At 49.7% G+C, this 15933-nt stretch overlaps 1 protein-coding gene across 1 annotated transcript in view; it reads left to right on the forward strand.

The window, feature by feature from the left end:
• b4galnt4a (beta-1,4-N-acetyl-galactosaminyl transferase 4a) overlaps window positions 1-13706 on the forward strand; it is a 283146-nt gene extending 269440 nt beyond the window's left edge. Inside the window, 8 exon segments of the mRNA XM_056282004.1 lie at window positions 1-997; window positions 2842-3230; window positions 5281-5434; window positions 5546-5618; window positions 6680-6709; window positions 6711-6834; window positions 12309-12435; window positions 13472-13706. The exon segment at window positions 1-997 is cut by the window's left edge and continues 570 nt beyond it. Of these exon segments, the coding sequence (XP_056137979.1) occupies window positions 1-997; window positions 2842-3230; window positions 5281-5434; window positions 5546-5618; window positions 6680-6709; window positions 6711-6834; window positions 12309-12435; window positions 13472-13586 (2009 nt within the window). The 3' untranslated portion in view covers window positions 13587-13706.
• The last annotated feature ends 2227 nt before the right edge of the window (window positions 13707-15933 follow it).

The following is a 15933-nucleotide window of genomic DNA, read 5'->3' on the forward strand; positions in this document are numbered from 1 at the left end:
AGATCCTCAGCAACTCTGCCCACAGCAATGCCGCCTATCTCCATGACAGCAACAAGCTCCTTGGCAACAAGAAGAAGAAGGAGGAGAATAAGATCTACATCACCAGGCCTCGGCCTGCCAAGGAGAGAGAGAAGGAGAAGGAGAGGGATCAGCGGAGAGAGAGGAAAGAGGAGAGGGCATCCCGTCACCCTAGGGAGGTTTTCCCCGGGGTCTTTCTTTACCAGACTGGGAAGACGACAAAGCTGGTCAACCTGGGGTCCAAAGCTCACACAGGCCCAGGGGTGACAGGGGGCAGGGTTCTCGTCAGTGCCCCCCAGCTCTGGCCCAATCGTCCCATGAAAAAGGGCAAAAGCCCTCCACGCGATGCAATTGGGAGCAAACATGGTGAAGGTTTGGTTCAGAAGGCTTCCAGCAGGGCAGCAGCAGTGAGGCTCCCAAGTAAAAGCAGGACGAGAGGGGAGCAGAAGGCTCTAAAGAGAGAGACCACCCTCACGACCAATCAGCCCCGCAAAGAAGACCTTCCAGACTCTCATCACCTTGATCCCCATCCCCATGCCGTCACCCCTGTAAGGCAGAACTCAACAGTCAACACCCTGAATGTGGAAAAACGGGTCACCTCATACCTCAGGACTTCAGAGATTACCGAGTCCCAACAACCAGAACCAGATGCTAATCCATCAGAACCAGACCAGGAGCCCAATATAAACCGCTCCAATCCTGATGCAGACCAAGATCCCGATCCAGAACCGGAACCAGAACCGGAGGACGGTGGGATGTCTGACTATAGTTACGAGGAAGTTGAGGCTCGGCCAGGCTGGGCAGAGGAGAGCATCAATTGGCAGAGGACCTTCTCCGTCAACCCAATGGACTTTGAGCTGCTGCGTTCCGATTGGAATGACCTACGCTGCAACGTTTCTGGAAATCTCCAGCTGGCGGAGAGCGAGGTTGTGGATGTACTGGCCCAGTACATGGAGAAACTCAATGAACGCAATGGAGGGTAAGAGGAGGAGAGGGGGAGGGGGATAAAAAAAAGTGATAAAAAGTTATGTTTTCCACCAAAACAGGGTAGGTGCTGGTGCTGGTGCCGGTGCCAATGCTGATGCTGGGTTGGGGCTTGGCCGGGGAATAAGCAAATCTTTTTATGAACCAGCCCGCATTTCCACCAGTTTGAACAATTATATAACCAGATGCTGCAGCTAACCAGATATTTGTATGGTACAAACACAAAACTTTGCCACAAAAATTAATAAAATAATGTATTAATAAAATATTCCATGTTAAGGCAGTTTTTAGAGAAATCAAGATAATATAACCCATGTCAAATATTGAAATGTTGCCTTAATCTCTCAGTAGCCAGGGTATTGATGTGCATGAACATGTAACGAGTTAGATGTCTACTTACAACATTCTTACTCCAAAACACCACATCATCCATTTACAATGGAGGATCATGCTTTTGTCAAAAATTTAAAAACTAAACTTTGGCCACACATTCTGTTATCTCCCAGTTGTTTCTATTTTTTTATTAGTGACTGTGTCAAAATAAAAGTTGGAATGTTGTTGACATTGTGGCTGCGTTGATCAGGCAATTATAAATCCCCAAAATATGAACTGACTTTCCGGTGGTGACCCCCCCCCCCAACCCCTCGGCCATGGGCCCTGACATCACAGGTTGTAAATGTGGCTGGGATGGAGCCAACTTGGCCAGCCAAGAGCCTTTTTTTTTTAGGTGCAAATGAGATTAGGTTCAGGAGCTGGCACCAGCACCGGCCCCATGTCAGTCGAAAATGACCATGAAAGGACTTAAATAGTGCTGCAGTTCTGCGCTTAAACTTGGCTGCCAATGCTAACCAATATGTGTGTGTGAATATATATATATATATATATATATATATATATATATATATATATATATATATATATATATATATATATATATATATATATAACAAGACATAATTTTGCAGGGAACATATTCGCTCATGCCCAGGTAAATAACCGTACCCAGGGCTCCTGTTAGCAGAGTTTCAGTTTACTCAGCGTCAATTACTGCAGTGGCACTCACAAACCCAGCTGTGTTATTTACTCAGAGTATTTAGCCATCAACTTCTTTGCTTTGTTTTTTTTTTCATACACCCCACAGCATGTTGACTTTATTGAGCCCTGCACATAGAGAGTGGCAGCAATTTGACAGTGGCCTGCCTATGGCAAGACGTTACTCTCTCCTGAGTCTGTATAGTAGCCTGTTATAACAAATATATAAATAGAGAGGAGATTTATGTACTCACTCTAATATTCTTAAAACATCACATTCCTGGGAGGCGTCCGGGTAGCGTTGTGGTCTATTCCGTTGCCTACCAACACTGGGATCGCCGGTTCGAATCCCCGTATTACCTCCGGCTTGATCGGGCATCCCTACAGACACAATTGGCCGTATCTGCAGATGGGAAGCCGGATGTGTGTATATGTCCTGGTCACTGCACTAACACCTCCTCTGGTTGGTCGGGGTGCTTGTTCAGGGGGGAGGGGTAACTGGGGGGAATAGTGGGATCTTCCCATGCGCTACGTCCCCCTGATGAAATTCCTCACTGTCAGGTGAAAAGAAGCGGCTGGCAACTCCACATGAATCGGAGGAAGCATGTATCGGAGGAAGCATGTGGTAGTCTGCTGCCCTCCCCGGCTCAGCAGAGGGGGTGGAGCAAAAGAATGGCTTGGAAGAGTGGGGTAATTGGGCCGGGTGCAATTCGGGAGAAAAAGGGAGAAAAAGAAAATCACATTCATTTCAAGTTCAGAGCAGGCACAAGTTTTCCGTTTCCTTGTTTCTGTCTCTCTGCAACCCAGGATCTATACCTTGCTGCGGATCATCAACGTGGAGAAGCGCCGCGACTCAGCAAGGGGGAACCGGTACCTGGTGGAGCTGGAGCTGATGGAAAGAGGCCGCAGCGTGGTGCGTCTCTCTGAGTACATTTACCTGCTGCTCCACCGTGGGCGGCTGGGTGACGAGAGCCTGGAGAACACCGACTCTGCCCCGGCCTCAGCCCCAGCCTCCGCCCCCTCGGCTGCCACCTTGAGCCACACTGCCCCACCGCCTCCTCCTCCTCCTCCCTCCACCAGGTCCACTGCTCGGCCCGGTGCCACACCCTGGAGCACGTCCTATGCCAAACCTCTCCTCTGCCAGCCTGTCATGCTGCAGTGGAGGAGTGATGTCATGGTGCACTTTGTGGTACCAGGTGAGTTAATAACAGTAACTGTTAGGGGTAACTTTTATTTACTCTACTTACCCTTGCTATGTTTCCATCCAAATCAACCACATTTTAAGGAAACTTTTTTAAAAGTCGCCACAACTTCAGCGCTAACTAGGCGTGTTTCCGTCAGATCTGTTAAAGCAAATAAAACCCCGAACATAGTTTTACGTGTACTACGTCACACACTTTGACACCCACGAGAATGATGGACCAGTTAAGATTTAGAAACTGATCGTGTGATTGAATTTTATTTGACAAATATGCATCCATCACACATTTAGTGACACCTTAAGCGAGCATAAAAACTTCGTGTCCGGGTAGCGGTCTATTCCGTAGCCTACCAGCATGGGGATCGCCAGTTCAAATCCCCGTGTTACCTCTGGCTTGGTCGGGCGTCCCTACAGACACAATTGGCCTTGTCTGCGGGTGGGAAGCCGGATGTGGGTGTGTGTCCTGGTTGCTGCATTGGCGCCTCCTCTGGTTGGTCGGGGGGCCTGTTCAGGGTGGAGGAGGAACGGGGGAGGGGAATAGCGTGATCCTCCCACGAACTATGCCCCCCTTGTGAAACTCCTCACTGTCAGGTGAAAAGAAGCGCCTGGCGACTCCGCATGTATTGGAGGAGGCGTGTGGTAGTCTGTAGCCCTCCCCAGATCGGCAGAGGGGGTGGAACAGTAACCGGGACGGCTCGGAAGAGTGGGATAATTGGCCGGGTACAATTGGGGAGAACAAAAAGGGGGGAAAATTTAAAAGAAAATTTTTTTTGCGATATTGAGGAAATTTAACTTTGCCATCTGCATCCAGCTTTTCTGACACAGTACTTAATGATACACCTAAAAATGCTTTGATGGAAATGTGACTAGCGAGACCATCCCTAAAGGAAATGTAAAAATACAGCTAGGACGGAAGATCGTTATGATATAAACGATTGATTCATGTGAATGATTGAAACTAAAGAGCTCTTACGGCTATGATATCCATTTTAAAAGTACATTTTTTTAGCATAATTTCCTCACTGTTGATGATTTTTATGAATGCCACCACTGAAACTATTTCAACCCCTCAGAAAAATACCCTGGCTTGCGTGTGTAAATAATCTGGCATCAATATGCTCTGCAAAAGGCTAGTTAGACTTAAAGCGTTGGGGTCTCAGGTCCCATCTGTGGAGTTTCTCAGCATTAAGCCCATGACAGCAAGCATCACTCCTCCAACAGACTACATGGCAGCCTCTTAATGACAGCCATACAAAAATGCTTACAACTTTCTCATGAAGGGTCAGACATACCTGAAACAGTGGGCGTCCGGGTAGCATGGTGGTCTATTCCGTTGCCTACCAGCATGGGGATTTGCCAGTTTGAATCCCTGTGTTACCTCTGGCTTGGTCGGGCATCCCTACAGACACAATTGGCTGTGTCTGCGGCTGGGAAGCCAGATGTGGGTATGGGTCCTGGTCGCTGCACTTGCATCTCCTCTGGTTGGTCGGGGTGCCTGTTCAGGAGAGAACTGGGGGGAATAGCGTGATCCCCTCACACGCTACATCCCCTGGTGAAACTCTTCGCTGTCATGTGAAAAGAAGTGGCTGATGACGCCACGTGTTTCGGAGGAGACATGTAGTAGTCTGCAGCCCTCCCCGGATCAGCAGAGGGGGCGTAGCAGCGACCGGGACGGCTCGGAAGAGTGGGGTAATTGGCCAAATTCAATTGGGGAGAAAAAGCGGAGAGGGAAATACCTGAAACTTTTCTTATGGCTCTCAGTGTTACAAGCTACCAACCCATGCATGTACTTATTTTACATTTTCTGTCCCTTAAAAGAGCGGTAAGGACTACATCTAAAATGACTCAACTGCTTAATTTTTCATGTATATTTCACATTTCATAAACACTTCACCAATTGCAAACTGCAATAAGTAAAAAGAGTATGCTGCAACACGTCTTTATGATACATTTTAAAAATATACTGCCAATTTCTAAATCATTGGTGGGAAAGGGATCCTAATTTTACAATGTATACTAAACCCGTTGGCCAACTTTTCCCTCAGTGAAGAACCAGGCTCGCTGGGTGCAGCAGTTCATCTCCGACATGGAGAATCTTCATCGGGAAACCAAGGATGATAACTTCAGCATCATCATCGTTGACTTCGAAAGTGAAGACATGGATGTGGAGCAGGCCCTAAGAGAGAGCACAGTGCCCAGGTGACTTTTGAGTTAAATTCTACATTAAAACATTTTCCCCTGATATCGCTGGTGGTAAATGTCTCTAAATGCCACCCAAGTGATTTTGCATGTGCATTTGTGCATCAACAGATACGAGTATCTGAGGAGAGAAGGGAACTTTGAGCGCTCTGCAGGACTACAGATTGGAGTTGACACTATTGAGGTGAGATGGTGGTCTAAAAAAAGACAGCGTTCAGAATAGGAGCACACACACATGCAGAAACTGTGACACAGGCAAAATACCACCGTGGTATGTGAGCTAGATGGAAAAGGCTCATTAATGGTCAGACAGTGACATTGACCAAATGACCTTTATTGGCTAACGGACAGAGACAGTGCATTATTCATGATGGCACAGAGCCTGTGTCATCTCTGGTAAAACTTATCCTCGCCTCCCTTCCCTCCCGCCTTTCCTCCATCAGCTCCTCCTTGCCCTCCCTCACTCCTCCTTTGCTGGCACAGATCAGCGAATGACAGGGATTCGGTGGACAGTTAGCTTCCTCTCCACTGTCATGTGTTATTCACAACTGCCACAAATATTCCCAATCACAGGTTGGGTGCATGTTCCTCCATCCCTAACGCTCTCTCTCTCTCTCTCTCTCTCTCTCTCTCTCTCTCTCTCTCTCTCTCTCTCTCTCTCTCTCTCTCTCTCATCTCTCTCTCTCTCTCTCTCTCTCTCTCTCTCTCTCTCTCTCTCTCTCTCTCTCTCTCTCTCTCTCACACACACACACACACACACAAACATGTGCACCCCACCCCATAAGGTGATGGGTTTGTGGGTATTTAGACAGACGTTGATCCGTCAACTGTGCGCCACTGCTGTCATGGACTTCTGACAGGGCTGTCACTCATGTGGAAGTGACCCAGGGCCTGTGAAGGAAAAGCCACTAGTGCTGATCCAAGACTTCTCCTCTCTCTCTAATCCCAAATCCCACCAGGCATACATGGACACACATTTGCATGCACGCACACAAACACACACACGTGCATATAAACCCTCACATACCAACACACCCATGTGGCGATAACCCTCAGACAAACTCATGTACCACACACACACACACACACACACACACAAAACATACATACACATAGGCGCTTTCTTGGGTGTACACCTTATTCAGTGGAACTGGGTCAAGGATGCTTTTGCTTACGTTTTCTCTCGACCAGTTGTAAAAAAAAATGTGATCACTTAATAAAGATGGGTTGTGGTGGCTTCTGCAGGACAGCCATAGCATCGTTTTCCTGTGTGACCCTGCACATTCACTTCCCGCTCAACATCTTGGAGAGCATCAGGAAGCACTGTGTGGAGGGACGCCTGGCCTTTGCTCCCATTGTGATGAGACTAGGCTGTGGTAGCTCGCCACAGGAACCTGACGGTAACACACACACACACACACACACACACACACACACACACACACACACACACACACACACGAATGCACATACCTGCTCACACATGCACACACTCTACATTTACATGACGTTAGAAAAAGTCGATTTATTGTGTTAGTCCGACTAAAACTGGACTTTTAAAATACACGTAAACGTGTTAGTCCGACTGAAATCGTACTAAATCAAATTTCTCTAAGTCGGACTAACACACCAAGATAATGCAGTTGGGGGTCGATTACTCTGGCATGTATACGCTTCAATCGGCCCGAACTGGCTTAGGCGTTCTGCGCATGAGCCATAGTTCCCGCAGCGGTCTTGCACCCGGAAGTCGAAGAGCGTAGTATCAACAGTATCAACATGGTGAGTGCTAGAGCGAGAACGACGCATTTCTGGACAGACGAGGAGACCAACTTTATGTTGTGTCAGCTAAACTGTACCGCTTGCTAACTTGCTAGTGTGGTGACCCACATCTATATAACTAGAGACATTCACCTAAGAGAGAAGGCACTTCCGCTTCCGGTCCAGAGAGTTCAGTGTCGTTGTCGAATATATGACATGTAAAGTTGGAGCTAGTAAACTACCTCGACTACGTCTACTCTCACGTCTCCTGTCTCGTTGTTTTCTAACTCCACATTGGTGACCCCGACGTGATCGAACAACTAATACGAGTATGTTTGACAACGACGACGCCGGTGCTAACAACATGGCTATTGCTAACGCTAGCATTTACACCGCTACTGTGAAGCTACCCGACTTTTGGCAGCATAATCCACGGCCGTGGTTTCAACATGTGGAAGCCCAGTTCCAGCTGAGAGGATAACGCAGGATGCAACGCAGTACTTCCACGTAGTGGCGGCGTTAGACGCATCGACAACGGCGCGAGCAATGACACTGTTGGAAGCTCCGCCAGCTGCTGGCAAGTACGATGCTATAAAGACATTCCTCCTGAAGCTATTTGAACTGTCGGAGCTTGAGAAGGCAGACCGTTTACTGTCCCCGAATGGCCTCGGCGACGGCAAACCGTCTGATTTAATGGAAAAAATGCTGTCTGTGCTGGGATCGGCTGATCCGGCCTTTCTTTTCACACACATTTTTCTGAGGCAGCTCCCCGCACCTGTACGCACAGCACTGGCCAGTTCTCCTCTCGCCGCCTCCAAGGACTACCGTTCTCTGGCTGCTGAAGCAGACAGGGTTTTCCTGGCCAACCGGCAACAGTTTGTGCATATCCTGCTACCCCACCAGACCGCCCCACCACCACCTGTGTACGACTATATGGACACCGCGGCTGCGGTGACAGCCCGCCGCCAACCTGACGACGGGCTCTGTTATTACCATGCCAGGTTTGGGGCAAAAGCAAAACGGTGTCGCAAACCCTGCAGTTACAGGGTTCAGGGAAACGCCAAGGCCGGCGCTCGTTAACGGCTATGGGCGCCGGCCGTGACTGCAAGCTGTTGTTCATCAGAGACTCCTTGTCGGGCCGGCGGCTGCTGGTTGACTCTGGCGCTCAACGCAGCATACTACCAGCACAAGCTGTGGACACGATGACCGACAGTCACGGCCCCCAGATGGACGCCGCCAACGGCACGTCCATCTGGACGTCCATTCGGACGTACGGTATCAGACATGTGGACGTGTGTTTTGGCGGCCGACGTTTCGGCTGGGACTTTGTGATGGCTGCTGTATCCACCCCGCTCCTAGGTGCGGATTTCCTCTGTGCTTTCAACCTGCTGGTGGATGTTAAAAACTGTCGCGTGATTGATGCCGTCTCTTTTGCGTCATACCCCCTGCACGCTTGGGGGCGCTGGAGCGCTGTGCCTCGCTAACACACTCTCCACCGGGGATCCATACCAACGCCTGCTCGCCAATTTCCCCGAGCTGACCACACCCACCTTCTCCTCGGCGGTGGCCAAGCACGGCGTGGAACATCATATCACCACAGTGGGGCCCCCAGTTTACGCCCGGGCCCGACGCCTCGACTCGGCCAAGCTCGCAATAGCCAGGGAGGAGTTTTCGACTATGCAGGCGCCTCGGCATTGTCCGCCGTTCTGACAGCCCGTGGGCTTCCCCCTCTTCACATGGTTACTAAGGCCAACGGGGGTTGGCGCCCGTGCGGGGACTACCGTCGCCTAAACAATGCCACGACCCCCGACCGGTACCCCATACCGCACATACAAGATTTCTCTACCCACCTGGCGGGGCGCTGCCATCTATTCCAAATCGACTTAGTGCGGGGTTATCACCAAGTGCCGGTCCACCCACTGGATGTCCCAAAAACGGCTGTCATCACACCCTTTGGGCTCTTTGAGTTTTTACGTATGCCTTTCGGCCTTAAAGGGGCGGCGCAGACGTTTCAGCGCCTTATGGATTCTGTGCTCCGTGACATGCCATTTTTGTTTGTGTACTTAGACGACATCCTCGTGGCCAGCGCGTCGGCGGAGGAACACATGACGCACCTCAGACAGCTGTTTGACAGGCTCAGCGAACACGGCCTCATCATCAATCCAGCTAAGTGTCAGTTCGGGGGAGTCGTCCATCACCTTCCTCGGGCACCACATCACTCCACAGGGGGCCGTTCCCCTCCCTGCCAGGGTTGAGGCTGTCACCATGTTCCCCCGCCCCCGCACTGTACAGTCGCCTGCAGGAATTCCTGGGCATGGTGAACTTTTATAACCGTTTCCTGCCCCGTGCCGCCCACATCATGCGTCCCCTGTATGAGGCCCTGCGGTGTAAGAAGTCTAAGGACGAGCTGGACTGGTCTTCGGGGATGGACGAGGCTTTTGTGGCCGCCAAGACGCGCTGGCCAACGCTGCGCTGCTAGCTCACCCGTCGCCTGCCGCCCCCATAGCCCTTACAACGGATGCCTCCGACTACGCCGTGGGGGCCGTGTGTGAGCAGTGGGTGGGGGGGGGCTGGCAGCAGTTGGCGTTGTTCAGTAAACAACTCCGTGAGAGCGAGCGCAAATACAGCACCTTTGATAGGGAACTACTGGGTCTCCTTCCTCGCAACCAGACACTTTAGGTTCCTATTGAGGGCCGACAGTTCACCGCTTTCGTGGACCACAAACCGCTGACGTTCTGTATGGCCAAAACCTCAGAACCGTGGTCTGGGCGTCAGCAGCGTCATCTCGCGGCGGTTTCCGAGTTTACCACGGACATACAACACGTGTCGGGCAAGGATAACTCGTCGCCGACTGCCTTTCACGGGCGGTTGTTAACGCCGTTCAGTTGGGACTCGACTACGCCGCTATGGCAGCGGACCAAGCCAAGGACGCGACCGGTTCAAGACTACCGGTCGACCCCTACGGCGCTACGGCTGGAGGACGTGACGTTCGACGCGGCCAACACCACCCTCCTCTGTGACATCTCCACCGGTCAACCGCGCCCCCTGGTGCCTACTTCCTGGCGGCGCCGAGTTTTCGACACCGTCCACGGCCTTTTCCCACCCGGGAGTGAAGGCCTCGACCAAATTGTGTGACGTCACGTTTGTTTGGCCTGGGCTCCGTAAGGATGTTAGAGCCTGGGCCGGCTCTTGTGTGGCGTGCCAACGCGCCAAGGTGCACCGCCATACCAAGGCCCCCTTTGGCGCCGTTTGTGGTTCCAGAGAGGCGGTTTGACCACGTCAATGTTGACCTGGTGGGTCCCCTGCCCCCCTCCCGTGGTTATACGTTCCTCCTCACTATTGTGGACAGGGCCACCAGGTGGCCAGAGGCTATTCCCTTGTCCTCCACGACGGCAGCAGAGCTAGCACGGGCGTTCATCGGCTGCTGGGTGGCCCGTTTCGGCACACCGGGTGACATCACGAGCGACCGGGGCTCCCAGTTTACCTCGGGAGCTCTGGACGGCGGTCGCTGAGCACCTGGGGATGAAGATCCCACCGCACTACGGCGTACAACCCGCAGAGCAACGGACTTTGTGAGCGGTTCCATCGGGACATGAAAGCCGCTCTGCGGGCAAGCTCACTGGCTGCGACTGGATGGACCGGCTTCCCATGGGTCATGCTCGGCCTGCGTTCGGCCCCGAAGGAAGACCTCCAGACCTCCTCCGCTGAGCTGGTGTATGGCCAGCCCTGCGAGTTCCGGGGGAGTTTCTTCCGGATGCTACGACTCCCTGGTCGGCCGCCTCTCACCTCAGTGACGTCCCGGAGCGCTGCCGGTGCCTTCGCTCACCGTTCCGATGTCTCACACTGCCTCCCCGGTCCTACGTCCCCAAGGATCTGCCATCGGCGAGCGGTACGTCTTCATTAGGCACGACAGCCATCGGTCCCCGCTGCAGCCCCCATACGACGGGCCCTTCCGCGTCCTGGAGGCGGGGGATAAGAACTTTGTGGTGGACATGGGGGGCAGGCCGGAGCGGGTCGCTATAGACCGTCTCAAGCCTGCTCACTTGGACCATTGGGGAGCCAATGCAATTGGCCCTACCCCCGCGGCGGGGACGCCCTCCTAGGTCGGCCCCGGCACCTGCCTCTGTTCCTGCTTCGGCCCCGCCTATGGCCCGGGTTTCGGCCCCATCTGTTTCCCCTCCTGTGAAGCGCAGCCGTTATGGCCGCAGGGTCCACACCCCCGACTCGTCACTTGTTTTCCCCGTGACTTTGCACTATGTCATTGACTGTTCTGTTGTAGAGTCTATTTTATGTTCATGAGTTGCGCTTTTGCTGTTTTGCATTGTTTTGTGTAGGTGAATTCTGGGGGGGCCTGTGTGGTGACCCACATCTATATAACTAGAGACATTCACCTAAGAGAGAAGGCACTTCCGCTTCCGGTCCAGAGAGTTCAGTGTCGTTGTCGAATATATGACATGTAAAGTTGGAGCTAGTAAACTACCTCGACTACGTCTACTCTCACGTCTCCTGTCTCGTTGTTTTCTAACTCCACACTAGCTTGTTTGGTATGTGACGCAATAGGTAGCAACCAGCTGAAAGGGGTCACATCACCACTTACCGTACCGGGGTTGGACATATGTCTGTCAATAAATCGATTCCCACGCGGTTCTTGTATACCGGGACAACGACAGTAGTCCAATTACATGGCCTAATTGAGCTATAACCGTAGCTCGACTTAACTGTGCATGTAAACACATTGACTTCCGGGGACACAGGTACACTCACACATGCCGCGGTGCAGAATACACATGGATATTTAAAGATTTTTTGGGGGGGGGGGGGGTTAGGATTTTTTTTAGTTTTCAGCATGACTCAGCTCAAACTCAATCCCCCTGGTGAGGGACTGCGTAAATCCCTGACGCCTACTCGCCTTCTTACAGATGAATTCATAATGATGCTATTTACATGGTTGATAGACACACGCACAGCAGAATCACAGCCTTTAACTGGCACCATGCTTTTGCGGTTACTTTTAATGCAATCGCCTGAAATTGATACTGTTCTTTCTCTTTTTCCCTTTCCTCCTCCACTTCCACCGTTGACTCGCTCCCTCCCCCTCGCCCGCTGCTGCGTGCAGGTTACTGGGAGGTGAACGGCTTTGGACTGTTTGGAATCTATAAGTCGGATTTTGATAAAATCGGAGGGATGAACACTGAGGAGTTTAAGGACCGATGGGGCGGAGAGGACTGGGAGCTGCTGGACAGGTAACAACAGCAACCACATGTTTCAGACTCGGTGTTTCACTCTGTGGGACTTGTGATTGATTCCAGTTCACCTCCTGGAGTAGCGTCGTGTCGCGACAGCTCGAGGGTAACGGGTAAATGTTCACTTTTAGTAAGACATCAAGTGACTCCTGCACGTGTAACCTCTGTTTATTCAGGGTGTCTGCGGATCCTTAAAAAGTCTGAGAATGGTGTCCGGGTAGCATAGCAGTCTGTTCCGTTGCCTACCGACACGGGGATCGCCAGTTTTACCTCCGGCTTGGGCGGGCATCCCTACGGACACAATTGGCCGTGACTGCGGGTGGGAAGCCAGATGTGGGTATGTGTCCTGATCGCTGCACTAGCGCCTCCTCTGGTCGGTCGGGGCGCCTGTTCAGGGGGAGGGGGAACTGGGGGGAATAGCGTGATCCTCCCACGCACTACGTCCCCCTGGTGAAACTCCTCACTGTCATCTGAAAAGAAGCAGCTGGCGACTCCTCATGTATGGGAGGAGGCATGTGGTAGTCTGCAGCCCTCCCCGGATCAGCAGAGGGGGCGGAGCAGCAACCGGGACGGCTCGGAGGAGTGGGGTAATTAGCCAAGTACAATTGGGGAGAAAAAGGCCGAACCCCCCACCCCTCCCAAAAAAAAAAGTCTGAGAATGTCTTGAATTCAATTTTACAATTATTAAGCCTTCAGTATTATTAAACTGTGTTAAATTTTGATTTATGAAGTCTTTCCTTTTGCATTAACATTTTATGTCATTGCAGTTATTTTTTTGCTTCAATAGCTTATAAAACCCTAAGACTATAGCTAATGCTTATCTCTCTACTGAACCCGTAATTCCCTTCTATATTTCCTCTAGAATGACCCGACTGCCTTTATACTCACCTGTCGTATTTACCTGAAGAGAGAAATCCAAACAAATCTTTGCAGTTAACTTTCTAATAAACCTGCACTAATAAATTGCATTAATAATTGCATTTATGAAAAAAATAACTTTATTTACAAAGTGGTTTCTCTTTTCTTCTTCCTCTAGAGTCTTACAGAACGGTCTTGAGGTGGAGAGGCTGCGCCTGAGGAACTTCTTCCATTACTACCACTCCAAACGTGGCATGTGGAATGCCCAGAACAAGAAAACCCCGAAGGGATAGCGCCCCCTGGTGGGCGTGGAGGATCCCAACCAACCAGATCCACTGTGTGAGAGAGACCTGACGGAGCTCACCCACCCACTGCCTGACTCTGCCTTTTTATCGAAGCAGGCTCCTTTCAGGGAGGCCTCCGTTTCTCCGAGGGACCCTTCCTGTGTGCTCGTCTTGTGCGAGGGAGTGGAGTCCAAATCCGAACTTTGCAGTCTACTGTTTACACAGATAGACCCGGGTCATTGATTTGCCTCACTGACTGAACTACTGTACAGAGAGGAGAGAGGAAAGGTTGTCTTCTCTCTCTCTCTCTCACTCTCAACTCACTCTTTCTCTCCATCTCTCTGTCTTCTCTCTTACTCTCTTTGTCCTTTTTGGTGCAATGTTTTCAGAAAGACTGGAAAGCAGCTGTTTTTCGTGTGTGTGTGTGTATATGTATATATGTATATGTGTATGTATATATATATATATATATATATATATATATATATATATATATGAATGTGTGCGCTTGTGTGTGTGTGTGTGTGTGTGTGTGTGTGTGTGTGTGTGTGTGTGTGTGTGTGTGTGTGTGTTCTAATGACAGAGGGAAGCACCTTTTTCTAACAAGGAGCTGTGAAGACAACCTAAGATTTTTTTTTTCTAACACGACCTTAAACGGAGGCCTAATAGAAAGCGTGTCACTTGTTGTTCCGATCCATTCGGACGTGTTGCAGTAGGCTGAGGAGAGCAGTTCTGCCCAGGGTAAAGAGGTATTCCCAAACAGATCTGCTATTTGCCGAACAACTTCACATCTACAAGACTTAGGTGCTGAAGATCCGATTTGTCTTCAGTTGGGAGCAGTTTGCATCTTACGAACCACAGAAGGACACAACATCGGGTCACACGTTTCTTTCTTTCTTTCTTTCTAGCTCTTTCTCTCTCTCTCTCAGTCAACTCCTCTCTGCCTCCTTGTCTCATACGGTCGCTCGTGTGTTGTCTGTATCTTTCGAGACGTTCTAGATAGCCTCGCTGCTGTTTGTAATAGGGGTTTTTTGGCTATGAAAAGTGTGCTGTTGTTTTTCGACTTGAGATTTTTTGCTATTTAAACGGGATTCCTGGTTGCCATTGCTGAACATGGATATATATAAATTGCGTTATCATTTTGGGTGCTATTTTTTTCTTTTCTTTTTTTCTTCTCCGAGACACTGAAACAGTTTACACCCTGTAATCCTACTGATGGGATGCTCCACAGCCTCCAGCTCTCTAACCTCATCTTAACTGGAACGTACTAAAAACTATTAAGGAAAGATGAGTGGGTTGGGTCAGCTTTTTTTCTTTTTCTTTTTTTGATTTCATTTTACACTGTAGCCATTATTTCAAGCGTTTGCTCATCGAAGTGTAGCTTTTTGAATATTGAAATTGGATTTGGTTTGATATTCGGTCACTACCATGAGTATATCAACCAAGACGAGCTACTGAAAGCACTGAGGTTCTACTTTTCAGCTTACACGATGCTCCGGGAAAAATGAGTCCAGCGTTATATGCAGAGCCGGCCCAAGGCTTTATGGGGCCCTAAGCAGAATATGATTTGGGGCCCCCCCCTGCCCACCCCCCACGCTAAACCCACCTCCCACCACTGACAATATTATGTCCATGCTTGATCGTTACCATACCATTGTCATGACTTACTACTGTGCTGGAAAGTCTTAGAATAAACCAGCAGACAATGCATTTACTGAACAAGTTAACTATTTTAATTGCTTCTGAACTGTGCAAAAGTACAGAACAGTAACAAAGAAATTAATTATTTTCTTACATAAAATGCAAATGCAAAAACAGACAATATTAAATAAATTAAATAGACTTAAATAATGACATACAATGAATAGAAGAACTTCTAACATCTAACAATATAACAATAAAGATTAAAGCATATGTAGATGAATAAAAACTTTTTTGGAAAAGTGTGCTAATGTTTCAGAAAATATCCCAAAATAAAGTGCTTTAATTGAATCATTCTCCTTAATCTTTGTTTCCTGGCTTTTCTGGGGGCGAAGTCATTAGTCATGTACTTGCTTACAGTTATAATGCGCATGAACTTGACCCCAGCTCTGACATAGGCAGCGGAAATGACTAAAACCAGTAGCATTCATTTGTCAAGTCTGTTAACAACATGATAACAACATGTTTAGTTTTTGTTTTTTGGTGATTTACTACTGATATGATATATCACACACACAAAATATATATATATTTATCAACCTGTCGTGTCTGACATTTCAAGCGCTCTTGGGGGCCCTAAGCGACCGCTTAGTTCGCTTATGCCTTGGGCTGGCTCTGGTTATATGGGACTATGGGATGGGCTATGGGAAGGCAT

The sequence above is a fragment of the Lampris incognitus genome, chromosome 6 (genome assembly GCF_029633865.1).
Source record: "Lampris incognitus isolate fLamInc1 chromosome 6, fLamInc1.hap2, whole genome shotgun sequence".
NCBI lineage: Eukaryota > Metazoa > Chordata > Actinopteri > Lampriformes > Lampridae > Lampris > Lampris incognitus.